A 26,472-nucleotide genomic window follows, 5' to 3' on the forward strand; every position below is an offset into this window, starting at 1 on the left:
CTGTAATACGAGATTCGTGTCGTGAATTGAAAAGAAACAAAGAAGGAAGGGGATTATCTTTTCTAATATCGTTGAGGAAAGAGTTGCTCACCTCTACCGATGTAAAGTGTTTGTTGGTGGCGGCGTACACGAGAACACCATCGGATTTGACCGTTCTGAACATCAAACCGATCGTTTTGAAGGGCGATGGGTTGGTTATGAAGCTGGTGTCTTCGCTGACGGTGCGTTTCGCTCGATTCTTATGCCACAAGGTCGTGCCTCTGTAAAGATATTCCAATAACTGCATTCTTCTGTGTTTCTCCGAAATCTGCAAACGACGAGAAGACGGTTATTCGCGACTGGCCGTTTTACTCGGCTGGGAATTAAAATTCAAAGCCCGCGTTTTACAGTTTGCGCGTACTTTAAATTCGACGTATCCACCCTCGCTCAACGTGATCGATTCGAGAGCTGCTTCGCAATTGGGCGCGGTTACAGATCCGCACTGGCAGGTCACTTGATGCCACTTGTCGTAACACTTGGAATTCGCACCGCAAACGCTGGCCGAGTCCTTTCCACCTCTCGAGCAAGAATTGTTGTTCGATCTGATGCAGGTGGACTTAACGCCGCGCGATGCTAGCGGATTCGACAGATTCAATGCTCTTCCATTTATGGAAACCGAGTGGACGCAGCCGACGAAATCGTCGGAATGCACTTGGCCTGGCCTCTCGAGCACCGGATCTGCGTTTTCCAGTCCTCCCACCAGAAGCGGATTGTTGTTGAAATTCAGAGTCCTGTAGAAAGCGATGTCGATGTTTAGTCAGACGATTTTCACGTTGGAAAACGAATAACTAAGAACGAAAGGCGATGCTAACCCGGTTGGTCCTACGTCGTCCGCGTAGCAAGTGCCATCACCGGGTCTACAATCGTCGCAGATATCTCCGTGTTCTCTGCACATGGACACGCTCAAGGACACGACCCTGCCGTTTCTAGTAGCCGTTACCTTCCTCCATTCTCCGTCCGACACGGAGTTCTCTGTTTTTATAGTGACCGAGGTGATGGCGCTTCTTGCACCTCCGTATGAAAACACCACTCTTCCGTCCACCAGCTCCAATACCACGAAGTCTGAACGTCCTCCGGCTTGTGGCGCGTAATTGTACAACAGTAGGGCGTCTGGTTTCGTAGTGGCAAACACGATAGTTATGTCGTTGGTGTTGGAATCCAAGGCTGGGAAAGTCATATAAGACAATTCCTCGAAGCCAAACGTAGATCGTTCGCAGTGTCTTCCGTAACGACCCTCTGGACAACTACACGTGTACCTGAATTGGAACGTTAATCGTTGATAAACTTTGAACAATAGGATATGTAGTCGTGTGTCGCGTGTTACATGGTCGATAAAAATACTTACCCAGGTTTTTCTCCTACGCATAAACCTCCATAGAGACAAGGATTCGGTCTGCAAGAGTCGGTAACCGCCTCGCAGTGGTTTCCTCTGTAACCAGCTCGACATAGACAGAAGAAACTGAAGCTATCGGGACTCTTCCTGCACGATCCACCGTTCCTGCATGGATTACTCGCGCATGCATCGCCTCTTTCCAGTTCGCATAGCTTTCCGTCGCGATCGATCGGACACGTACACTGGAAATCGTATCCCAGTCGTCGACACTGTCCTCCCTGAACGTCGTGAAATAACGAAACGATCGAAACGTCAGGAAAAAGATATGAAACTAAATCGGCGAATTTTCGTAGTGTCGGTACGAATATTTACCAATAAGCAAGGATTCGGAGAGCAAGGATCTTGTCTTCTTTCGCATTTATCGCCGGTGAAACCGTCGCGGCACTTGCAGGTCATCTCGTGCATCATCCTCGGCGACGTGAGAATCAGCGCTTGGCTGTCGGTGATTCTGGCGTCATCGTAGATGACCAACTTATCGCTGCAAGAGCCGCCATTCTCGCAAGGTATGTGCTTGCACGGCGAGTAGCCAACGGTGAAGGTCATTCCCTGGAGAAGCGATCGGATTTTGTCCCGATTACGGTTTAGCAATTCGGTGACTTCGTATTTGCTGCGGTATCCTGTGCAATGAAATTCAATCGTTTGCATTTAAACTTGTCAATTTTCGAATCTTGCAATCTTTTCATAGTTCTCGCTCTGTAAAATACGGTTACGCAATGTGAAATACCTTCAGGCGACTCTACTGCTACGTGAATGTTCAAGTCGGATCCAGTCTCTCCAAGACTGAAGATCTTAAGGGTGTCTCCAACATCGACCTCTTCTTGTAGAACGTCCAACAGAGCACGATAATATTGACCTAAAAAATCTCTCGAGCTTAGTTTCGTTACTTGTAGGGTCACGCTATTTTCGATCGTGCTGTTGGTGAAAACGAGAAATTCCACTGTGACCTTGGATACCACGTTAGGATGGCGACCGTCGTTCCCAGATACGCTTAAAGAGTAGCCGACTCCTGTTTCGAAACACGAAAATCGCAGATGTATTTCGATCGAGATTTTTCATCTGAATAATTTCTTTAAATAGATACTCTTCGTACACAAACCTGGTGTTATTTTTTTCGTGTGAAGATCGCAAGCGCTGGGAATACTAAGGATTTTCGGATTCGATCCTTGAAGTATCTTACAGGAATAGCTGCCGGTGACATCGGGATCGTTAGGATGTACGTCGGCGATCTTTCCCAATGGTATCTGCTCGTTGAAAGAGTGTACTATCACGTGAACCGATCTCGGCGACGATGGGCTATCGTTTTGATCCGTGACGATCACGGTTATCGTGTGCTCGCTTCTCATTCTCGGTACTCCGGAATCTTCCACTTCGACCTGTGAAAATCAATCGAAGATCAATCATTACGCCTTATCGAATTAATTCGAAGCTACATGTATTTGTTCGTTAGAAAATCTCTACTAACCACAAGATCCAACTGAGGCATAGCTTCTCTGTCCAAACTTCTCGTAGTTTTCAATACCCCGGTATGCTTGTCCAAGGTAACCATATCGCTCTGTCTTCCACCAACCAACTTGTACGTAAAAGGCGCCCCGTTCGGTGGTAGGTCAGGATCAGTGGCGCTCAGTGTCATCACGATCGTTCCAGCTGGTTCGTTCTCGTTCACGTAGCCTACCACTTCCGGTGAATCGAAGGTAGGCCCGTTATCGTTGATATCCAAAAGTTCGATGTGAATAGCCGCGGTGCCGGTTTGCGGCGGAGACCCGGTATCGATGGCACCGATCGTCAAATCGTAAATCGGGATGGTTTCTCGGTCCAGTTGTTTTGCAGTTTCTATGTCTCCGGTCTGCGGGTCCACCTTGAACGCTTGGCCCAGATTTCCGCTGATGATCGAGTAGGAGAACTGATTGTTCTGCGGCTTTATATCCTTGTCGACCGCTCTAACGGTCAAAACTCGCGTGCCGTGCGCCGCACCTTCGGACACGGTAGCGTCGTAGGTACTCTGCAGGAACTCCGGAGGATCGTTTCCATCTTGAATCGAGACTATAACCTGAGCTTCGTCCGTATCGTTGCCACGAATTCCACCACCGTTCTTCGTCATCACGGTTAACACCACTCTGTTCTGCGTTTCACGGTCTAATCTTCGCGAGACACGAATTATTCCGGTCTCGGAGCCGATCGAGAAGCCGCGGTCGTTGGACGAGCCGACGAACAGGTAGTAGACTCTTCCGTCTTCGCCCGCGTCCTGATCGGTTGCCTGAACCAGGCCAACGGACGTGCCAACTTCTGCGCTTTCCGACACGTCCATGTGGAACACCGGTTGAATGAACTTGGGATAGTATTCGTTCACGCCTGTGATGTGTACAAGAACCGTGGTGAAGCCGACCATTTGCGGATTGGAGTCCGGATTGGCGGCGACTATGTCCAACGTGTACTCGTTGGCCTCCTCGTAGTCGAAACTGATCAAAGAAGCGATCTCGCCGGTATCCTCGCGAATACGAAAGTGATCCTTGCCAGTTCCTCCGAGAATTTTGTACTGGATCACGGCGTACTTGGGCGAGTCGATGTCTCGGGCGATCACCTGCGATTAAAGAGTATCGTAAGTGGGATTTAAAGCAAGAAATTATAGTTTCGCGCGAAAGGAACATGGGATAAATTTAATAATATACCTTATAAACGAAACTATCTGGCGGAGAATTTTCAGGCAGGTAGGCTTCGTAAATGCTCTGATTAAACGTCGGCGGATTGTCGTTGATATCGGAGACGTTCACTGTCAATATGGCAACGGCTTGCTTCGGTTCGAATCCCAGGTCCGTAGCGGTGATGTTCAATTTATACTCTTGCACCAGATCGTAATCCAGAGGCTCGAGTATAGTTACCGCGCCGGTGATCGAGTGCACGAAGAACTCGTTCTTTTCGTTTCCAGCCGATATTTTGTATCTGATCATTCCGTTCGGCCCGTCATCGCCGTCGGTGGCACTGACCGTTAGAATGGTGGTGTTGACAGGTTCGTTTTCCGGAACTCTCACCTGATGGCTAACAGCGGCGAACGTGGGAGCGTGTTTGTTCTCTCCGGATATAACCAAGGTCAACGAGACCTCATCCTTCTGCGGTGGCACGCCTTTGTCGATCGCTTGAACCTTCAACAAGAAGGTGGTTCTCACTGGCACGTTGGACAACGTGTTTCGAACGTACACCCATCCGGATTTCTCGTCGATTGAAAAGTATTCGCTCCCGTTAACGTTCGTCATGAAGTAACTGATCTCTGCGTTCACGCCGAAGTCGGCATCGTCTTTCGCCATCAATTGCACCACCCTCTTGCCGACTCCGTAATTTTCCGGCACGGGATAGAGATAAGATCTCTGGTCGAATCTCGGCGCGTTGTTGTTCGCGTCCACTACGTTCACGTAAACCACCGTCTTCGACGACAGCGGAGGTTTCCCGTTGTCGGTAGCTACGACCGTCAGCGAGTATAGGTTTTCCGGCGAGGACGGCCGATGAGTGTGTTTGTACTTGAGAGTCTTCTTGCTGAAAACGTCACCGGTGGCTGGATCAACGGTGAAAAGGTCGGACGGTTGCAACAGGCTGTAGGATATCACGGAGTTCGGACCTTGTTTATCGCGATCGATCGCGGTGACTTGGCCAACGTGCGCAACAGGCGGTTGAAGCTCGGGGAAATGAAAATGATAAGATTCTTCGTCGAATTCCGGAGGGTTGTCGTTCTGATCTTGGATGGTAATGGTAAGGGCGGTTGCCGCTTGCCAAGCACCGTCCGCTGCCACCAACTGTAACAATACGAACGATCGATTAATGAAAATTGTGATGGACGAAGGCTCGTTTCCGTTGATCAACGCGAACCTTTAACAGATATTCGTCCTGTTCTTCTCTGTCTAAGTGTCCATCCACGGTAACGTTACCGCTAAGAGCGTCCATGGCGAACTTCTCGCCGGGATTTTCCGTGAACCTGTAGGTGACGTTAGCGTTTTGACCGATGTCCAGGTCGCTGCTCGTGATTCTTATGACGAACGTGCCGATCTCCGCGTTCTCCGTAACGTTCACGCTGAATAGTCGAGTGAATTGCGGAGGATTGTCGTTTTTGTCCAACACGGTGAGCAACACAGTCGCGGTGCCTGTAAGCGACGGCTGTCCTTGATCCCGTGCTTCTACGATCAACTCGTAAGAGGCGATCTAAAACGAAACGACGCTCTTTCCTTTTCCCTTTCCTGGCAAATTGGCTTTAAGTTTTCTCGATATTTTCAAATAACCGACACTCACCTCCTCGCGGTCCAGTTTCGCGTTCGTGCTAATCTCTCCTGTATCGGAATCGATGACGAAAGTCTCGGTGAAATCGTTGACCAGATAATAGGACACTTGGCCGTTCTCGCCTGAATCGCGATCGTTCGCCGAGACTTTGTTGACGAAGAGAGGCGGGTACTCGTCCTCGGGAACCGTAGCGTTGTAAATGGCCGCCTCCATTATCGGTGCATTATCATTGGCGTCCGTAACATTCACGAGCAGTTGCACAACGCTCCTGAGAGCCGGAGTGTCCGAATCACGAACCTCTACCCAGGCTTCGTAGAACGGCGCGGTTTCGTAATCGAATCCAGACGCGACTAACACCTAAACGAAACGACCCATCGTTTTACCTTTCATCGAGCGTAATCGTCGAGAACGATCGATAATTCGTTTCCATTTCGCGCACAGTTACAAAGATCGGAAAATATCGCGATCTATACTCTGCACCATCTGTCATATGGAAATCTGTTTTATTTAACAAAATATCGGGAGAAATGTCGATGGCGATGGCACGAATTTCATGGTGTACGGAACGCGATAGGAATAATGGGAAAAAATAGAAATGGAATTGCACGGCGAATACAAACCTCTCCGGTGTGAGGATCGATCTTGAGCGCGTCGCCGACGTTCCCGCCAGCCATTCCATAGACCAGATTGCTGGCGGTTCCAACTTTTGGCGTGGTCGCGCTCAATTTCGTGATCACACGACCCTCTGGAACGTCTTCCGGTAACGTGAACCTGGTGCTAATGGTGGATCGAAAGCTGGGAAACAGTTGCCTCTCCCACAGGTGTATCACCAAGTCGGCGGTGACCGTTTGCGGCTTGACGCCGCAATCGGACGCCTGGATTTGCAATTGGTAGGTGGTTTCGTCATTGGCCAATTCCTGTGTCGTCCTTATCACTCCGCTGTTCGGATCGATCACGAACTTCTCCGCATCGATTCCCTGGAGACGATACACGATCCGGGAATTCTCTCCGTCGTCGTCGTCCACCGCTTTCGCACCGAACACGAAATCCCCTTTAAAGGAAATTAGGTGTATTTAGCGATGTTGCGTACCGTACCAGCTACGCTAGCTTCACGAGCCTCTGTTATTCAGGTGTTACTTAACGCGTTTAGGCTCGCGTTCAAGTTCTCGAATGACGGGTTAACCAGTTACAAACTTGTCGCGTTTCTCATTTTTACTTTTCCTTTACGTTCATTTGCCGATGATAAATCCTTTACCTGGTTTGGTTGCACCCGGCACGTAGGCCGTGTATCTTGGACTAGAAAATCTAGGGGCATTGTCGTTCACGTCCTTCACGAAGATCGTCAGATTGACGGCGGAGGCCTGAGGTTCCGTGGGACTCGAATCTTGAGCGACCAAAGTCAAATGGTAGACCGAGGTTTGTTCCCGATCGAGCGGTACCACCGTGAACACTTCTCCAGTTTCGGGTTCCACGGTGAAACGTTCCGAATTTTCTCCCAGCAGACTGTACCTGATGATAGGAAGGATTCGATATTTACGACGAGTTTAGAAAGATCGTGATTCTATTTTCTTTCTTTTTTTTTTGTCCTTTTTTCTTTCTGCAAATCGTACGTATTGCGAATGTACCTGATTTTGGCGTTGAGGCCCTCGTCTTTGTCCGTGGCGTGAGGTTTGGTGACCCACGTTCCGGAAGCCAGGTTTTCGGTAACCGTTGCCCTGTATTCCTGCCTGGTGAATTCCGGAATGTGATCGTTGACATCGAGCACGACGATTCTAACGATGCCCGATCCAGTCAAAGGCGGAGAACCTGTAAAACAGGTTCGGTAATCGTAGATTGATCGTTCTATGATTACGCGAATAGATTTGGTCGAGCCAACGTGTACAAACAACGCGACCTCAAACGCGAAAACGTGTCGTTTCCCTTTTTCAAACTTTCCTCATCCGCGATTTCTTTCTCTTCCAATCGTTTTTCCCATTTATTCTTGCGATTATTCGCGAATCTTCTTCTTCTTCTTTTTTCCTTCAGATGGAAAGGTTTCGCACGAGATAGCCGATATTAGCGGGAGGTGTTTGAACGATTCGATCGTCAAACGTTGAGTAAGACAAATTGTGATTTCACAAAGTATCGAACGGCCGGGGTACCGGCGAGTTAATTGCGCCGCCTAAAACAGGCCATTATTCTCCGGGGGACCCGATTTCTCTGATTGCAGCAGGTACATTGTACGCGTCGGCGTGGCCCTGGGCCACGCGCCTCTATAAGCGTATATCGTTCAATCACGTGGACCTCTCACGGGGAGGGTTACGGGCACAACAATTGCAAAGCACAATGGTGTGGTCCACCATAGGCGGTGTTCGCCTGGTGGGCAATCCGACAGAAATATACTGACTTACACTAGGAGCGTATGCCGCTTGTTCGTCTGCTTAATTGATGGGGACAAGAAGCAACAGCCCCCCTTGGCCGCCCCCTCTCGTTCACCCTCTGTCTCTTTCTTTTCACATTCGTCCCGTGTTATTAGGCGCGTGTATACGCGGTATAGTTTGGAATAAGAAGAGGCGAGAAAACGCGAGATCCCGACCGAAAGATCTTCTTGTCCGTCGTTCGCGTCGCTATCTTCGATTCGCCTGTTACGAGCCATTAGTATCATTCGTTCCCCTTTCGCGTTACTTCCTTGCAACGTCTCGTCGATGGTCTCGCCTCGAGTGCCCCTTTTTCATTCGGATGACACGAAACGTAACGCGGTGTAAGGTGGATACCTGGCATCGTGGTCAACCGTGCTAGGGTCACCCGTTTCCGAGCGGACACGGTTGGCATAAGCGCTATAGGTGGCGGATACACGCGACAGCCATGACGTACGAATAAAATAGGAGTATAATGCGCGTGCTCGAGCAGGATCTCGAGAGATGCGCGTTTGGCTGCGAAGAGACGGTCCAAAAGATCCAACAAACGAAAGCGGGTGGGGTGAAGGGGAGCATTAAGAGTAGGAGGAGGAGGAGGAGGAGGTGGTGGCGGTGAAGGTGGAGGTGGAGGCGGAGATGGAGAGAAGAGAGCAAGAGCGAGAAAGAGAGAGAGAGAGAGAGAGAGAGAGAGAGAGAGAGAGAGTGAGAGAAGGGAAAACGAAGAGAGGGTGGGGAGAAGGAGAGTGCAGCGTGGAGGCAGAGGAAGGCATTTGAGAGCGATTATCATAATCGCGCGTCATAACTCTGCAGGCTTGTCTACCTCGGCGGGGACCGATTGGGCCATCGGCCCCCGATGGCTGGTCGAAGGGGGCGGGCGAGGGGCACCCTCGAATGGGACTACTGGCTTCGTCAGAGGAACGAACGATAAAAAAGATTTCGCCGAGGAACTGCCCACCGCTTAAAGAATCTCATCGAACAACCCACAAATTTATATCCAATTTGTATATTACCGCTCATTACTTAAAACCATCCCGTATATCGTCTATTGTTTCGTCTATTCGTCGAACGAGTAACAAGGGACAAGGGGGAGGAGGTGACATTTTGTCGTCTTAGGAGGCGACACGACAGTTTGTGCAATCTCGACGCGACGGTTCGAGTTGAGAGAATTTATAGATGGAAAAATAAATTCATGCAACGATCGGTCTGGCGAATCGCCACGCGTATCGTCGTATACGTATATTGTCTTTGACATTTGATGACATTTCGTTCGTTGCGTCGACGGAATGGGACGGCAACAATTTGTACACGGTTTCGTACATTTGTCAAAGCAGTCGGACGAATTTATAGTTGACTGTGTACTTCTTATTACGGGAGTTGAACTGCTTGAGAAGCAGGTCTTTTCAGCGTTAAAATCGACTTCTCCTTTTCGTCTTTTCTTCCTTTTTTTTCCCTTTCTTTTTTCTTTATTTATTTCTCCTTCTTCTTCGATTCACCGCGGCTTTTTTAGAAGTGCCAAACCCAATATAATTAAGTCCTTTGTTCGTGCTAATTCGCAACCAGTTTACATAGAACCTAAGACCGGTTACTAAGGTGGCCGGAAAAATATTCTCTCCGAAGAATACTGACTACCCTTTCAATGCCGTCTCTTTGTGCACATCCTACCAGGTATATACCTATTTAGCTGTTCCCCTAAGGTACGCTTGCAAAGAATCTACTGGGAATACCTTCTACCCGCGATTTCTTTATCCTTTATTCCCTTGCACGCGTGTTTGCTCTCCCGTTGTCCTTTCCTCTCCTCCTCTTTCTTTTACTTTGTTTATGCAATTATAAATTAGCCTTTGACGCTACGTTTAAGGAAAGATCCGAGTCGTGAGAATTATTTAACCAACTTACCGGTATCCATGGCCACTAACGTCAGGGTGTACTCCGGCACCAGTTCTCTGTCGAGGGGTCGAAGCAGAAAAATGTCGCCGGTACTCGCGTTTATTCGAAACAAGTCCGTGTCGCCTTCCTTCAAAAAGTACCTCACTTGGTCGTTGTAAGGTGGAGTATCCGCGTCGTAAGCTTTGACCTGAGACCGACAGATCGAACGATTTTTTTTTCATTTTCCACGTTGAAACGTTGGGAAACGATTTCGATCGCGGCCTAGCGATTACGAACCGTTTCGTCAAATTACCTGTATCACGAATCCGCCCCCAGGTGGTACCATGTTCTCCATAACGTGCGCCAAATAGGGCGAATCCAAGAAAACCGGTGCATTGTCGTTTATATCGATGACAGTGATGGTGACCTGAGCGGTATCGCCCCGTGGTGTTTCGCCTACTTCCGACGCACAATCCTCACCCCTTATCGTCAAATAGTACCTGGATTTCCGTTCGAAGTTGAGATTCTTCGCCACTCTGATGACACCGCCGTCCTCGGAAATGGTGAAATCTCTGTTATCGTCTCCCATCGCGATACCGTATCTCACCCTTCCATTCGCACCCTCGTCGCGATCCATCGCCGATACCTAAAATTGAAATTAACCGGATCGCATCGATCGGAACGAAATAAAAGTATGAACGCCTTTTAACGCTGGTTAAGCGTTCTTCGGGACTTTGCTTCACGCTTCAGTTGCAACGCCTCTCGCTCAAGAACATACTCGTTGCGACTTTAATTAGCGTGACGTAACTGCTCGTGTAATCTTGATTTTATGGTGACTCCTCGCGCGGTGAAACCGCATTCGCAGATATATTTACGAGGGAAAAGGAAATACGAAAAATGCTAACCTGCAGCACGCTAGCTCCGATACTGGCGTTCTCGGCAACAGTGGCCGAGTACTGTCTCGGATCGAACACCGGCGAATTGTCGTTCTCGTCGAGGACCGTGACAGTGACTGCGGTCGAGGACGATCTCGGTGGTTCACCGCGGTCTTTCGCGGTTACTTCCAAGGTGTAGTTTGACCTTAATTCGCGATCCAACGAGCCAGATACGCGCAATAGTCCATCTACGGGACCAACGGTGAAGGGAAGCGTCGTGTCCTCGAGGGAGTACTCCACGTATCCGTTCCGTCCTTCGTCCCTGTCCACCGCCTTAATGGCCATCACTACCGTGTTGCTCGGCGCGTTCTCTATTATCGAAATCTTCGTCGGTGATATGAACTCCGGCGACATGTCGTTTACGTCCAGCAACACCACGGTCACCTATCGATCCAATAACGTTCACGATTAAGTCTCTATCGAAACTTTCTTCGCCATATTATTCATCGACAAAATTCCTTTCGTTTTAACGGTATTTTTCGCTAAAATTATATCAGGTATAGTTTGCGGTGGAAAAAATTCTTCCAAGCTAAAGGTAGAAACTAAGCGAATTATCGTTAGAAATACGATAGCTGGGTTGGATGGTGAACGGTAATCGATAGCGCGAGACTGGAATTATAGTTCGTTACAGAAGATGCGGACAAACCTGTACGGTGGAAGACAAAGGCAGAGCAGGTGGCAAAGGGCTATCGGTGGCGCTGAGGATCAAATTGTAAAGTGGCTTTTGTTCTCTGTCGAGTAACTTCCGAGTGTAAAGGGTGCCGTTTGGTGCCACTCCGAAGTCACCGTTCTCGTCACCGCCGGCGACAGCGTAAATTACCCTGCCGTTATCTCCGGAGTCCAAGTCCTGGGCGGCCACGGATAGGATCGGTGTACCGATCGTCGTATTCTCGACGATATCCGCGGCGTGCGGACCCGCCTCGAAGATCGGCGCGTTGTCGTTCAAGTCGACGACGTTGCAGTAGACCGTCACCGTCGAGGAAAGCGCCGGGATGCCGCCGTCTGTCGCTTGGACTACCAAAATGTAGTGCTGCACCTGTCGAACGATCAAACTTGTTGTTTTCTTAACTAGTCAACGAACGCGTTATTCGCTCCTCGTGGGAAATATATTCGCGACGATAATAAAAACGTACGAACGGCCAGCAACGGATATAAAAATGAAAGTGACACGGGCAACGACTGCCGAACAGTGTATAGTCGAAAATGGTCGTTTAACGCGAACGACTTAATCGTCGAAAAAGGAAAGTAAAAAGTAGTCGGTCGTTTCGAAGAACAGTTGTTTCGAACGATGTTTTAAAAGGGAGGGGGGAACTTTTTGTTCGCATTAGACATGCTGTTCGCTTGCATCGGGTTCTCTTACGGAGAGGCGCCTAACAATTTTGCAAAGACTAATACGAGTTTCGTGGAAGCAACGTGCTGTTTCTTCGTTTCCGATGCGCTCCGATATTCCCGGCTCTGTTGTAAAGCGCTTTCGCAAACGCTCCAACGATCCCGCCCAATATATCTGGAAACGAATTACGATGATGAAAGGTTCTATAAACTACCCTCTTCTTCTATGCACCGTTTGCGTCCTTCCGTTCGCTTCTCATCGAAACTCTATATTAGACCGTACCGAATAACACGTACAAGCGGGCGATTCATTATGAAAACATAAGAGCAGTATATGGAATGAAATTTGTTCATCGAAAGTTTAGTTTTCGAGAGAATCAAGTTTGATAATTTATCAAGTCAATTCCTGACTAGACAGGACTAAATAATCGACAACGGGTTGTCCTACGTGCGAAGATAAATCGAAAATGCGATAAAAGTTACGTCTCGTGTACTGTATCTATATTTATTCTCTTGAAAATGAAACCTGGAGCGGAAAAATTTTATTCCACGTTTTCCGCTTATCCTTACACGTAGAACAATCTTCTGTCGATTATTTAGTACTTTCCAGTCCCGAATTAACCACGTTCGAGTATGAACCGATAAATTTTCAACCTGCATTTTCTGTACACGTTATTCAGCCGCGTTCCGTACGTACATGGCAAAGTGTCGTACGCGTCTGTCGTTTACGTCTAGCGATTACGCAGAATTTCGTTAATTTTTGTTCTTCGAACTCTCCTTTCGCTCTACGAAAGGATGTGACTTTTGGAAAGAAAAGGTTTCGTTACGATACCGTAAAGGCGCAAAATTTCAGTTACAAAGGGAAGAAAGAAACGACGGCGATTTACAGATCACAGCGTACGCTTTCAACGGTTGAAAACGAAAATTGTGGGTGACGACGTTGGACAAAATGAAATTTATGCGCGCGTCTCGAAATAAGTATGGCTTGTCTCCATCGAAGCGTAACCATCGGACAGTTGAAAACGTCCGTTGATCGATCTGTCCGACTGTTAACGTTAAACCCTAAATTCTAGCGTAGCCTTCTAGCCGAAAGCTAATATAATAGGCGCGTTCGAGGTTAAACGTAGAGGCGTGTTCATGGTTATAATCGTTGCCCCGGGCTGCTATGCGTTTCACGGTATGTGGATCTCTCGCGTGGACGCGTCGATCCTGTGACGTGTTAGGAAAATCCGCGAATTCTGAATGGAAAAGAGTACGTTGTGGGTCGGGAACGATGCGTAACTCGCGTTTAGAATTTAAACGAAACGCATCATCGGTGTCGTCTCTTCCGACTCTGGCGAACATCGATGGAACGTCGATTTCCTAATAGCAATCGTATTCGATGTTTTAAGTTGGAAGACGAAAGCGACGTATCGCGTGTGAACCGTGTTCCCAAATCGTTTTACACGCTTTCTAAAGATCGATTTCCAGGGATCGACGATCGTACGAACCTGTTCGTAGTCAAGGCTGGCCGTCAACGTGAACACGCCGGTGCTAGGATTCAGAGAAAAAACGTCGTTGGCCCAGTCGGAAATCAAAGTGTAGCTGAGTTGACTGTTGGGCCCGTTGGCGTCTGCGTCAGTGGCGACGACCTGACCTATTCGGCTGCCCCTTGGCACGTTCTCCGGCACGTCGAACGAATACGCGGTGCTCTGGAACGTCGGTGCATTGTCGTTGGTGTCGGTCACCTGTAAAATCGAACGACTCTCTGGTTTCACTGGCTCGTTTCACAAAATCGTCGGGCACCTGTTCCACGGTGCTAACGTCGAGTTACATCGGAACAGGATAGAAGGATCGATTTTTTGACGCTTCTGACGAGAGACACCCGTTCTATATATTTTTAGTAGGTAGTTGAAGTAGGTGCGCGTAAAGAAGTAGAAAAGAATAATCGATGTTATTCTTGATCATACTCGATTCATGCTGTTGGAAGAGCTGCCGGCTGTCCGATCAAGAGAAGAAGAAAGGTAACGGGTCAGGATAAACAATTCAGAATCGGAGCTAACGCTTCCTGTTCTCTTTCGATTGTACTCGACGTCGTTCCTGAATAAACATATTTCAATCAAAGCTCGAGACAAGCGGTCGTGCTCGCGGAGCTCGGTTCACCTTCGAACCGCTGCCGGTTTGCGCTTCGAAGAAAGTTTCCTGTTGTTTTTACAGTGGCGATGAATCGTGGAACGGGCTCCGCGAGGAATTTCAAGAATGTTTTTCCAGAGGGAGATTCTACGGAGGCTCGATTCGTCGATAGCGTAGCGCGATCAAACGGCGAACGTTAGCTTATAATATATCGGCGGATGATTTCGTTTTAAAATCGTTTGGCGCGTAACGTAAGTGTGCAACGATCTGCAACGACGAAACTGTACACAACTTGCAATCGTATTTTGCTGGTCCACGGAACGAGTTCGATGTTCGAAGGTAGAACGAGGAGAATCGCAGGATGGTTGGAATTTTTGATTGGAACAGCCCTTTAGTGAAAGTCGCGCCTCGTTCTCGCCGCGAATAATTCTGTTCGAATAGGACGACTCGAGAGGATGATCTCGATCCCGGTCGGAAGTCAGGGTGCGAGCCCGGTGAATAGGTTTCCAGCGTCAAGAAGGATCGACACGCGGTGGCGGTATAAAGGAATGAAGCGGAGGTGGGCACGGTTTGATTAAGGAGGGTTCGGAGACGTTTGCAAAAAGTGACGGTTACCCCGAGACACGTTGGATGACGAGGGGAGAACCGAGAGCAGAGTAGAGAACACGGTGACCAACGGTGGAAGAAGGAAGAGGAAGGAAAGGAAGATGGATACGGAGGGAAGAAGAGGGAAGAGGAGGGAAGACGAGGGCGAAAGGGAAGAAGCGACGGTGAAGGAGACGGGAGGGAAAAGAGAGAAGGAGGGAAGATGGAAGAAGACGGGGCGAAGGGAGGAGGTCGAAGGAGAGAAACTCTTGTGCGAGGTCGAGCGAGGAGAAGAGGAGAGAGGATATAAGGGGCCAGAAGAGGCAGATTCCGCAACTGTCGGCAGCGGGCCTCTTTCATGGAGCCCCAAAGAGCCGAGCTATGATCGGGACTGGCATTCCTTTTGCCTTTAAGAGACCCGGATAGAATAGCGGACGGCGGGCAGCGAGAACCTTAAAAGAATTCCAGCCATTGCACGTCATAAGGATAATTTTTGCGATTGTCTCCGAGGGATCCTTGGCTGGCCTGTGGCCAACTCCTTCCCGCTACTACCACCATCTTCTTTCCATCTTCGTTAAACATCCCGGTTGCCCTTCTTCGCCTTTTTTATCGCCGCCAATCGTTTTGCTTGGCCACCGTAATGAATTATAAGACGAAACGAACGGAAACCGAGCGATTCCACGGGCTTCGAGAAATCCAGTCTTCGCCCTTGAGTACCTCGCGTAATCTGCTTTCTCTTCTCTCGATCGATCCACCCCGAGTATCAAACTGGCTGCTACCGTCGATCGATAGGTCGCGAAAAACTTGGAAATTTTCATCGGTTTTAGTATTATACGAAGCTTTCGTATTCTCGTCGTTTCCGTCTCTTTGCCGTACGCGGTGTCCCATCCTGTACGATAATGTCATTTCGAGCAATAGACGCGTCTCTTTCTCAGCATCAATATATCGCGAATCACGCCGATTGATCCCGTAATGATGAATAGTGGTTGAATAACGGGACAGTGGGTCGCACAATGATCAAGGTAACAGTAGCATCCCCGTATAATTGCAGGATAATAATCAGTGTGCAACGGGACTCGATGGAGGACTCCATCGATACGCGACCGGATCCCTTCCTCGTGCGCGCTCCTTCTCTTCTTACCTCGTCCTTTTTCTTTATCTCCTGTCTTTGCTTCCTCCATTTTGTTTCTTTTTTTTTCTTTTTTTGTTCTTTTAAACGAACGCTCATCGTCCTCGTTTCATTTCCGACTAACTTTTCGTAACTTTTCGTATCGGACCAAATCGTTAATCGTTGGAAGGACACGACGCGACGCTTCGATTTAACCGAGCCCCATGAGTAATTGCATCAAAAAATCCGGCAAAGGTTTCTAATTAGAAGCACGATCGCCGGATAAAAAATTATGTCGAGTCAAGGGGATGATATATGGAAACGAAACGTACCTGAATGGTTAACGCGATGTCTGTGTGTTGCAATCCATCATCGGCTCGAACTTTCAGGACATACTTTTCTCTGGTCTCTCTGTCGAGAGCCTCGGCGAGTGTCAGTTGTCCCGTGGTCGGATGAAGTCTGAACTGACATTGGCTTTCGTCTTGAAGCTCGTGTTGGCTGGCCGGGTAGAAACCAAGAGCGGTGCCAGGACCTGGATCGGGCCGATGATTCGGTACCAGGGTGTAAGTCAAGGTTCCGATCGTATCCGGATCGTACGCTTTCAAGACCGTGACAACGGTGTTAGGCGGCGCCTCCTCGGAGATTTTGAATTTCCAGGTGCCGGTTCCCCAGGTCGGTGCCACGTCATTCTTGTCTAGAACCGTCACGCGAACCTGTAATTAAAAATTTTTGTTCGATCCTAAGAATTGCTCGTAATTACACGCTGTGTCTGGTAAGCAATAGAGAAGCGTATGATTTCGGGTTAAAAGTCGTTCGCAGCTCCGTCTTGTCGAGCATTATTTTTATTCGATCATCGGTCGGTTAATTAATTACGGAACGATATTGAAAAGAAGTTACGCGTCGTCGGTACCGAGCGCCAAACAATTAAGAGTTTCTAATTAATAGTGTCTTGGATGCGATTCCTCGCGTGTTAACGATAAATCGAAAAAAGTACAAAGATGAGAGAGAGAGAGAGAGAGAGAGAATGTCTGGAAGTTTTGTCAGTCGCCAGGATATAATTATGTGCAATCAATATAAATCTACGGGCCGTTGTTGCGGCGGAGTCACGGTATGCATGCGAAGAATCGTGAGAAAGTTAGTTTTTCGATCCAACTTGTGCATGTCTCATTTCATTAAATTCTCAGTCACGTCAGCGGCCAAGGTTTATGTGACTACCAGAAGCCAGTGTATCGAAACGACTCGATGCTCGAAGGAACAACGATGGGGTACTATTGGAAAAGCATCGCGCTAGCGATGGCAACATCTTTTCGATCGAGGAACGAACGGTGGTCGCTCTTGAGGCCGTGGAAAGATTTATTCGAGTAACCGTACGAAACTTTATATTCCACGCTAGAAACTTTGAACGTAATCGGATCGCGTTGCGCGTAGCATAGAAAATCGCTACCGAGACGTTAGACCTTTTTTTTCTTTTATTATTTTGTTATCCCTCTGTCGTTTCGTATTGGAATTTTCGTTTTACGAACGAAATCGAAGAACCACGAAAGCCGAAACTCGACGAAGAAACGGCGACGTATACATCTATTTTCTCATTCTGTTCGCGATCGATTTCTTCATAACTGACACGATCTTGCCACGTCGAAGAATACTAAATATGGAAGCACGTAGATGATCTTTCAAGCTTATGTAATCCCTGGCTGGAACGCATCGATCTTCCTGGTAATTAGTCGGAGTTCGGCCGTCATTGACAAAGTGCGTGCCATCGATTATTGGCCTAAAATGTTTAGGCGTGCCAGAACGTACGTATCTCGAGATGACGAAACAATAGTCGGTCGCTGGCTCTCGCAACGGTTAAACGGCCGATTTCAGCGTGACACGCGTATGAATAAATTTGACTTTTTAATTATTTTCCAGTGCCGGATCTTGTAGCTGCCTCCTTTAAGTAGCTCGAACACGAATACAATTAATCGTTACGACCGGCGAGGCTGTGTGTTCGTTTGTCATTAAAATTCAAAGGTGCGACGACATCGAAGTCTCGCGTCGCTTATTGCCACAGATCGAAAATACCGATATTCCTCCGTCTATCGTTTCTAATGGTGGCTGTGTTCGACGCGAATACGCAGGAACACGAAAACTATAAATTTATGCAAAATCCCTTGGAACAGCGGCTACCTTCGAGACAGCATGAGACTCCAGCAAACCGCAGCGGTGTCGCTAATTACGTTTCTACCTATCCACAGCTTTAGGCTAAACGGTCGAAGTCTGTCCTAAGGCATAGTTCGCACGATCTCTTAGATAGGTTATCGTGTACAGCGATAAATCCGGTAACGTTTCGATAATCCTGAAGAGGAAGAAATTGCTCACGAAATTTAGTAGGTATCGACTCGGCGAACGATCGATAGTAAACTTCAAAGTCAAAGAAAATTGCAAATTTCTCGATCGCTTTGCGAAACATTTCGATTTAGGATGATCGTCGACGAGGAGATCGAACGGACGGTCAAAGGCATCGGTTAAAGTTTCGAGTTTTGCTCGGATCGCGAGAGTGTCGGCAAGCCGGTTGCTTAGGTATTTCTCGACTCGTCCCGACCTCTGTCTATTGGCTCGTTAAGGGGATCGATGCAAGGAAGTGGAATCTCGCGACGTTCGTAGAAACAATATCCGTGGATGGTCGCGTCATCGTCACGATCGGAAAACAAGGATACGGGAACGGCAACAATAAGCAGACAAATCAGTGCGGTCATATAGCTGTCTCGGATAGAATATTCCTTCTTCTTTGCTGGTCGCGGCCGAGAGGAGAGAGGGATGAGGTATATGGGCGGTAAGAAACGCCCGGAGAGCATTCGGAGTGCAAGGAAAGATGGTATCTGCGTCAGCGCGGTCGGGGATCAGCGGATCGGATCGAGTCGCTCAGCGGGGGTTTCTTTGGGTCATGCACGAAGTGAGTCCCATTCTTCTGTTGCCCCCTTCACCCTGCCCTGCCCCACGCCTCCTCTCCTCTCATCTTCTTCTTCTTCTTCTTCTTCTTATTCTTCCTCTTCTTCTTTTCTTCCTTCTTCTTCTTCTTTTCGTCTTCTTCTACCTCTTCGACGTTTGTCCTTCTCCTCGTCGTCGTCATCGTCGTCGTCGTCGTCGTCGTCGTCGTCGTCGTCGTCATCGTCGTCTCTGTCTCTCTTCTTTCTTTCTTCGTTTCTGGCTACTCTTGCTCTCCCTTTTTCTTCCTCGCACGCTTCTGTCTTTTCTCAGGCCGGTACTCCGTGCGAGTCTCTCTATCGCCCCTCTTTGTTCGGCTTCCAACCGATACCAAGACGCTCACGGTTCTCTCTTCTTTACCTCTACCTCGTTGTCCCTTTTACCGAACGGGGTCCTATGGGTTCTCTATGAGGGGTCGAACCACTGACATTGGCCGATTAATAACGTATCTTCGTGGGGGCCCCCATAGACCACGACGGTAACGACGACGACGACGAACGTACGAGCAAGAGGAGAACGACGAGGCTAGGAACGAAGGTGGATTGGAAACTCACGGAATTCTGTATACCCATCGGGGACAATAAGATATATATCTATTAATAATTCCCCCCGTGCTGTCCTATGTTTCTTCTTTTTTATCTTTTTTTTCTTTTTTTTTTTTCCGGTCCGCATCGCGATAGTCTGACGGGATAGAGATATTTAGTAAATGGAGGTGCATTAGCTCGATCGTTTGCATCTGCTCCTCTATTTTTATCGGTCGTGATTCGGGTCCTTGTGCGTCGAATTTTATCGCGACCAGCGCGGCGTTTCTTTCGTCTCTTTTTCTTTTTTTCTTTTGACAACAGACCATCCAATTTTTTCCTCGTTTTTTAACTCGAACAAATTCAACGTCGTAACAGTTTTAACGCCGAAGGATACGATCGGAATCACAGAAGGAGAAGAAGATTGTTTAACCGGCGAGTTTCTCGTGTATAGGGTTCGTGGTTGTTTAGCGAACGATGTCCCTGTACGAGTGGCACAAGCCGCGAGACTTCTCCGTTCGGTTAATAACGCTTCTTCGAATGAATTCCCATAGGGTACGGGTAAGTTAAAGGGTAGGCTGTAATTCTGTCTAGCGGCTGGAGACAATAAGATATATATCTACGGTTCTTACGACTAATAGCTTTGTTTTCTCTCGAGTGGCACGACACCGAACGGTCCGTTCGTGGACGGGCTTGACTTCGCCGTAGATATGTCTACGTCAAAGCAGCCTCGCCGATGAATACTCGCGCTTACGTTCGAGTTAAGTTGTCTTTCGATCATTTATAACTTTCTGTCGCGCCGAATGCAAACGCGCCCCGTTGTAGGGCGCGCAGTGCCATATGAAATATGGTGGAAAAATAATCCGAAAAAAGACAGCGGTCGAGTGTGCCGCGGCCGGTAAGCAGACGAGTAAACATAAATTAACGAGTGACGTTCCATAAATAATCGGTCAAAGAAACGGGAAATATCTCGCAGGGAATTCACCGATCGGACGGACAAAAGTCTTGTTGGTGTCGCGTTCGAAACCAATCGAAAAAGAATCGCCGCGCTCTAAAATAACCAGCAACGGCACTCGCTTTCGCCTATCGATGTTTAATTAAAACGATGCGAGCTCGCGCGAAAGCCGGTTGCCACCGCGTAACAGCGAGCTTTGTCACCGTTCGACCTCATCGGACAAGTTGCGAGCGATAATCGCCGGGGGAAAAGTTAAAAAGCACTTGCAATTCCGATAAACGCTATTAAACGTAATCACCGGTATTCCCGTCCTTGATCTTGCGCCGTTAATATTTCACGCGAGGCTAAGATTTTCGCTCGTAATTTTCCGACGGTGAAATTAAGCCGGCCGTGGCCGGGGCACGAGCGTAATAAAATACAACGATGATCGGCGGACAACAACGTAACGCGTATTAATGAGCATTCTTTATGCACGGACGGCTCCAGATCGCGGCTGCTTCTCTTATGTAACCGTCCGCGCAACCAGTTACACACTTGGTCCGTGTTGTAAGTATGTATCTTTATTACGAGTGATATGTTAGTTGGCATACGGCGCGCGGGCGATCGTGCCAGCTTTTCGCATACTGCGAGCCATCGTGAAAGGAATTCTACGCGAAACCCGCTCGGCTCTACGTATATGTGTATATATATATATATATATGAATATTATATATATATAGATATAGATATAGATATATTTATATGTACGAGTATATATCTATATATGTATACAAGATTCAAGATATATCGAGTTACCGTACGATTAACTCGCGAGTGGTGACGTTAAATTCTGTCGCGACACTCTCTGCTCCGTGATAAACATACTAATTTATGTCGGGACAGGTCGACATAGTAAACGTATTAAATTAGGAAATTCAAGTAGCCCTACCAGCGTTCGTTACACGCACAGACGCACAAATACGAATAAGTCGATCGCCTGTCTCTCTTTCCTCTTTCTTTTTCCCTCCATTTATTTTTCACCTGTTGCCCGTTTCACGATTCTTCAACGACGCACGAGCGTCGAGTTTTTCTCTGCCGTTGCTCTCGGTTCCCTTGGCGACGCGTTTTCAACGCGGTAGACTGCAAGTAGACGCGAGCAGGCAAAGAAACTGCAGTTGAAACGCGAATTACCGATGGTCACGGCAGCGATCGGCAGCGACCCAGCAGTTTTCCCGGATAACGAGCGGATCGGTTACAGTATGGAAATTGGACTCGATCGATCGTAAAAGTGTCATGCCCGGTTCTCGTCACGTTTCCCCTCCTCCAGAGACTATCGCCGCGTAGAGAACGGTTCACGATGCACCTTGCCGAGGTGCGCGTATGACGCTACGACGAGCTACAACGTTTTTTCCCCCATCGAACTCGACGACGCGATTAAAACGAAAATTAAAGCGAGCAAGAAGAAAAGACAAGAAGGTTGGCAAAAAGGGGGAGTAAAGTACGTAGAGAAGAAAGGGAAAAGATGGGAAGAAGAAGGGAGGAATAAAAAAAAAAAAAAAAAAAGGGAGCCGGGTATCGAACACCAGCGAGGAGAAGCCATGGAAGTTTCTATTGCGGTCACTGGCTTTCTGCAACAGGTTCGCTTTGTTTTTCTGCCCCGTCGTTCATCCCCTACGAGAGAGAGAGGTCCTCTCGTGGACTTTCGTTCGATGGGCCAAGAAGACAGGCAAAAGATATTGAATTTATACCGGGAGACGTGGCCTCATGCGAGATGGTACAGACCGCAGCTTGCGGGTTAAGTGTCCGTTACAAGAGGAATATGTCACGGAAAATGGCCGTGAACAGATCGGTGGTTCGTCTTCTCTTCTCTTCTTTTTATGGTTTCTCTTTTAACCCACATAGACGCGCCGCCGACAGTGTTCCAACTGACGTAGATTTTGCGTCAACTCTCGATAGAACAACGTTTATCGGGAACATACGGTCGCGTTCAACTACTCTTTGGTGTATTACGAACGTACCGCTAGGTTCGTTAGGCTATCCGTATACCGGTACGTAAATAGGTATGTTTCGAATTTTCTTGCGCCGAGCGCACGATGCATTCATCGATAGGATCGTTGCCGCGGGACCGCCAAGTAAAGACAGTTGGCCGGATAAATTAGCGAAATGCATATAGATTTTTAAGATATCCGGGTACCGTTATGTCGGGCTAAACATTCTCGTTTATCTTACGGTGATACAGGCGTATAAGTCAAGGAGCAAGTAAGAACGCGATCCACATACTTTTGTAAACGCTTTCGTGAAAGGAGGAAGCGTGATAAATGGAGTGATCAGCGGATCCTAGGAGCACCGTTGATTTCCGCTTATTTCACTGGTATATCGAACGTAGGTATCTCGCTATTGTCAGGTTAATATTCGAAGGATCCCTTTTCTTCTTCTTCTTTTTTTTTCTTTGAGAAATGTCCAACGTACACGCCAAATCCTAATTTAGCGACGATTATTTCCCTCCTACTCTGTGTCTCGGTGTATCTCCGCCGAGGACAGAGAGAGAGAGAGAGAGAGAGAGAGAGAGAGAGGAGAAAAGAGAGAAACGTCGGTCAGGCAGGTGTTCTTTGTGCAAGATCCGTCAGAGAGTCGTGATGGATCATCCTTTTCAAAATCCTCGGCCGATTTATATTTTTATTTCGTGGCTTCGCAGAATTCGTTAAAATTATATTACAATACAGCTCAAACGAAGAGTAATGAATACCGTTGCCCCGGAACGATAAATGCGCGTCACGATGATCGAGACGTTAAAAAGAGTAAGGAAAGAAGAAAAAGGTCAAGAGGAACGGGGAAAGATGAAAAAGAATTCGTTTCCACCCGAAGGAAATGATAATCATATTTTACAAAAATGCAAGAAAGAGAAAAGAGAGTGGACGAGGAAGGTGGCGCGACAAGTAAAAAATTATCCCGTCGCGTTCCGTTTCCCTTGACACTTTGAATCTTCTCGCTGCAACCACCCAGAGCGTCGAATAAATAAAGCGATCGTCGCAGGTTCGCGATTTGTTCGATGTTTGGCCGTGGACCAGAGGAAATTAGCGAACTGCGCCTAATAGCGGAGAGCTAACGTTCCCCACCTTTGGCCAAATTCAAATCGAATCGGATGGAACGGAAGCACGGAACGGCGAACGGCGAACGGAGCAGCAGTGGAAGGTAGAAGGTGGCGGAGGAGGGAATGAAAGGGGAAGTGGAAAAGGACGAGAAAAGGCGAAGCGGCGATCCGTCCGCGTGGCGGTGGACGGAAGGAAAAGAAAGAAGCATGGCAAAAGCGAAAGGGAAGATGAAGGAAGACGGAGGAACGGCGATGAGAACGGCGAAAAAAAGGTGGCGCAAGATAAGTGGTGTGACGTGCGTGGAAGTAGAATAACGAGAGAAAAAGAGATAAGGGAGAAAAAGATGACGAGGTGGAGATTGTCTGCCGAAGAAACCTCTAACAACCTATGATCACGTTATTAATTGAAAGAGGACCGCCGATGCTACCGGTTACGCCACCGACTTTACGTGCCGTCTTATGGCCATGCGGCACCGGCACGGGCCCATTTTTTAACCAAAACATTCTCGTCGATACATAAAATCTCGACCAACTGCCAAGCCTCTGTAAAGCTTCCGTAATTCCAGATAACCAGAGAGTCCCGTAACGACACTCTGTCTCGTTCCGTAGCCTACGGTGTCGGCTTTGACTTTAATTTCCCCCTTTCCATTCAACGACGTCGTCTTATCGGACGTCGCTACGTAATTAGAACGCGTCTAATCCGACGCGTCGTATTCATCGCGACGCGTTCGGATCGACCAGACGAAGTTTCGCTGGAATCGGTAAAATCGCATGGAGATACATCGCGTGGAGGACGTTGCTCGGCAATTCCGATTCCGACTCTCGTGATCGACGTTGACCGACATTTTCCACAAGGCGGTCCGCTTTCGACCGACGATCTCCTGTTCCCTCGTCTTCTCGTTCAGCCGGTGCTGGTCGATTTATTTTAATCGTTGCGACCGCGACAACGTCGAAGAACCGCACGATTCCGCGCGATTTATCTCTTAATCCGTGCGGAATGATAGTTCCGAGCGTGTTGCCACGATTTCCTTTAATTTGCCGAATTTCGTGCTCGTCGTTGGACGATATCGGAATCGACATCGACGTGGACACGGATCGGCGAACGAAATAGCGACGATAAATCGTGGCAAATAGAAGGAGAGGGAGGAGATGGCGAGAAGCAAGACGGCTTCTTCGACCGGGTGGGCTCGTCGATATCGTCGAGCTTCCACGGAGAGAAAGTCGCGTCAATTATACGGGGACGTGGCTTATGGCAACGGTACACTACGTGTCTCTCTTTCGTGAGTTCCTCGCCGTGTACGCTTTACTTACGTGGGATACGACACACTCTGTTCGTGCCAACGAAAGAGAAAGGGCCATTCCGCACAAAGGGTTGCAGCCTGTTTTTTTTTTTTCTTTACCTTATTTTCCTCCCCTTTCTCTCCTTCTCCCCTTTCTCTTTCTCTCGCTCGTTGCACACCTCTCTCCTCTCAGGGTCCCTTTATCATTCCTCCTTTCTTTCTTGCGGGCTCGTTCTGTCGCGCGCTCGCGCGCGAGCAATCTCTCCTTGTCGCTGGGCGAGAGAGTAAGAGAAAGAAGCAAGGCGGGAGGGCGATGGTGGAGAATAAAAAGTACGCGCCGGTCGAACAACTCTTGCACGACAGTCACGAGTGTAGGTACGTATGCGTATATGAGCGTGCAGGCGCGTAGAACACGTTCCTCTCCACAGAGGGGAAAGGGTAGTAGTTATCGGAAAAATGCCTGGTATGCGAGCTGTCACTTTTTCGTTGGCGGTTACTTTTCTTTTTTCCAGATCTGTTGGTTTTTCGATCGCGAAGCCCGCGGATCGGTCTCCGCCACTCTTCCACTATTCGTAGCCTTCGTATCGACTCGCCGAGCTATTCCACGAAACTCTCTGTCGTCGAGAGTTTCGATCGTAAAGCGGGCGAATTCGCGCCGCGGTTGACGCGCGAGTCAGACGCCGTTTCCAATCGACGTTTCTTCAGCTACGTTCGACTTTCGAAGGAAGAGGGAGAGCGCGAAACTCGGGAAGACGATCGACGTACCGTATTGTTCTCGTCGTCTGATAAGTCTGGCCGTGCGAAGACGACCACCGCTGGCCGAGAGGTTTCGCGGCTACGCCCTTGTAATACGTACAGCACGTACAACAGTACGTACCGGCCGCTACGTTTCTCGCATTCGGCCGGAGGCTGTGGGCTGCGCGATAATGCACCGACATGCACATTCCTCGATTTTCTGCGTCTCCAATAACGTGGGTAGCCAGCCTTATATTTGCGTCTGCGACCCGCCACGTGTCCCGACCCTCTCGACTCGAGCTTTACGCGCGGAGTAAAGTGCTCGCTCGCCCAACGATCTATAGTTTAACCGATTTTTCTACTTTCCTTCGTTAATTTCCCTTCGTAGATATCTCTCTCGCGCGGAACCATCTCATATAACTTTATCTTTCTCCTCCTGATCGAGAATGCCATTCGATCGAGACAATAATTCCTCGATCGGTTTCGCGATTGCTCCTTCTCCGAATCGTTACTACCACTGTGACCTATAAGAGAAGCCCGTTATTCACATTTGGCAAATGGTTGGTCGATTACGCGATACCTTGATCAGGATCGAACGTCTGTGTCGCTGTGCAACAAGCGCTATCGAAACGGTATTAGTCGCGCTATCGTTTCCAATCTCGCAAACCTTGACCATAAACTATAAACTAACGAATTCACGACACCCGGTACACGCATAGGGCGAGTTAAAAGTGAACGTCACGCTCAAGTAGATACGCGTATTAATGTTAATAAATTGTTGGAAAAGGTTAACTGAAATTCCGGGAAATACGTCGAATAATTTCGTATCGCGTTATCGAGTACGGAATTATCGCGCGCCTTATCGCCGGTCTCGCCGTTCCGATTGCGCAATCGTTCGCTTAACCACCTCTCTAACCGATCGCT

At 48.4% G+C, this 26,472-nt stretch overlaps 1 protein-coding gene across 1 annotated transcript in view; it reads right to left on the reverse strand.

Moving 5' to 3' along the window:
- Positions 1-26,472, reverse strand: part of Ft (cadherin-related tumor suppressor fat) — a 65,448-nt gene that overhangs the window by 3,213 nt on the left and 35,763 nt on the right. Inside the window, exons 2-21 of the mRNA XM_072004778.1 lie at positions 16,353-16,733; positions 13,706-13,942; positions 11,533-11,922; positions 10,857-11,270; positions 10,265-10,597; positions 9,982-10,159; positions 7,318-7,498; positions 6,948-7,201; positions 6,313-6,743; positions 5,705-6,049; positions 5,288-5,617; positions 4,099-5,214; positions 2,895-4,010; positions 2,529-2,805; positions 2,157-2,438; positions 1,745-2,049; positions 1,385-1,650; positions 852-1,295; positions 401-770; positions 92-307 (exon numbers count right to left, since the gene is read on the reverse strand). Of these exons, the coding sequence (XP_071860879.1) occupies positions 92-307; positions 401-770; positions 852-1,295; positions 1,385-1,650; positions 1,745-2,049; positions 2,157-2,438; positions 2,529-2,805; positions 2,895-4,010; positions 4,099-5,214; positions 5,288-5,617; positions 5,705-6,049; positions 6,313-6,743; positions 6,948-7,201; positions 7,318-7,498; positions 9,982-10,159; positions 10,265-10,597; positions 10,857-11,270; positions 11,533-11,922; positions 13,706-13,942; positions 16,353-16,733 (7,866 nt within the window). The remainder of the gene's footprint in view (positions 1-91; positions 308-400; positions 771-851; positions 1,296-1,384; positions 1,651-1,744; positions 2,050-2,156; positions 2,439-2,528; positions 2,806-2,894; positions 4,011-4,098; positions 5,215-5,287; positions 5,618-5,704; positions 6,050-6,312; positions 6,744-6,947; positions 7,202-7,317; positions 7,499-9,981; positions 10,160-10,264; positions 10,598-10,856; positions 11,271-11,532; positions 11,923-13,705; positions 13,943-16,352; positions 16,734-26,472) is intronic.

Source organism: Bombus fervidus, chromosome 6 (genome assembly GCF_041682495.2).
Source record: "Bombus fervidus isolate BK054 chromosome 6, iyBomFerv1, whole genome shotgun sequence".
In the NCBI taxonomy this organism is placed as follows: Eukaryota; Metazoa; Arthropoda; class Insecta; order Hymenoptera; family Apidae; genus Bombus; species Bombus fervidus.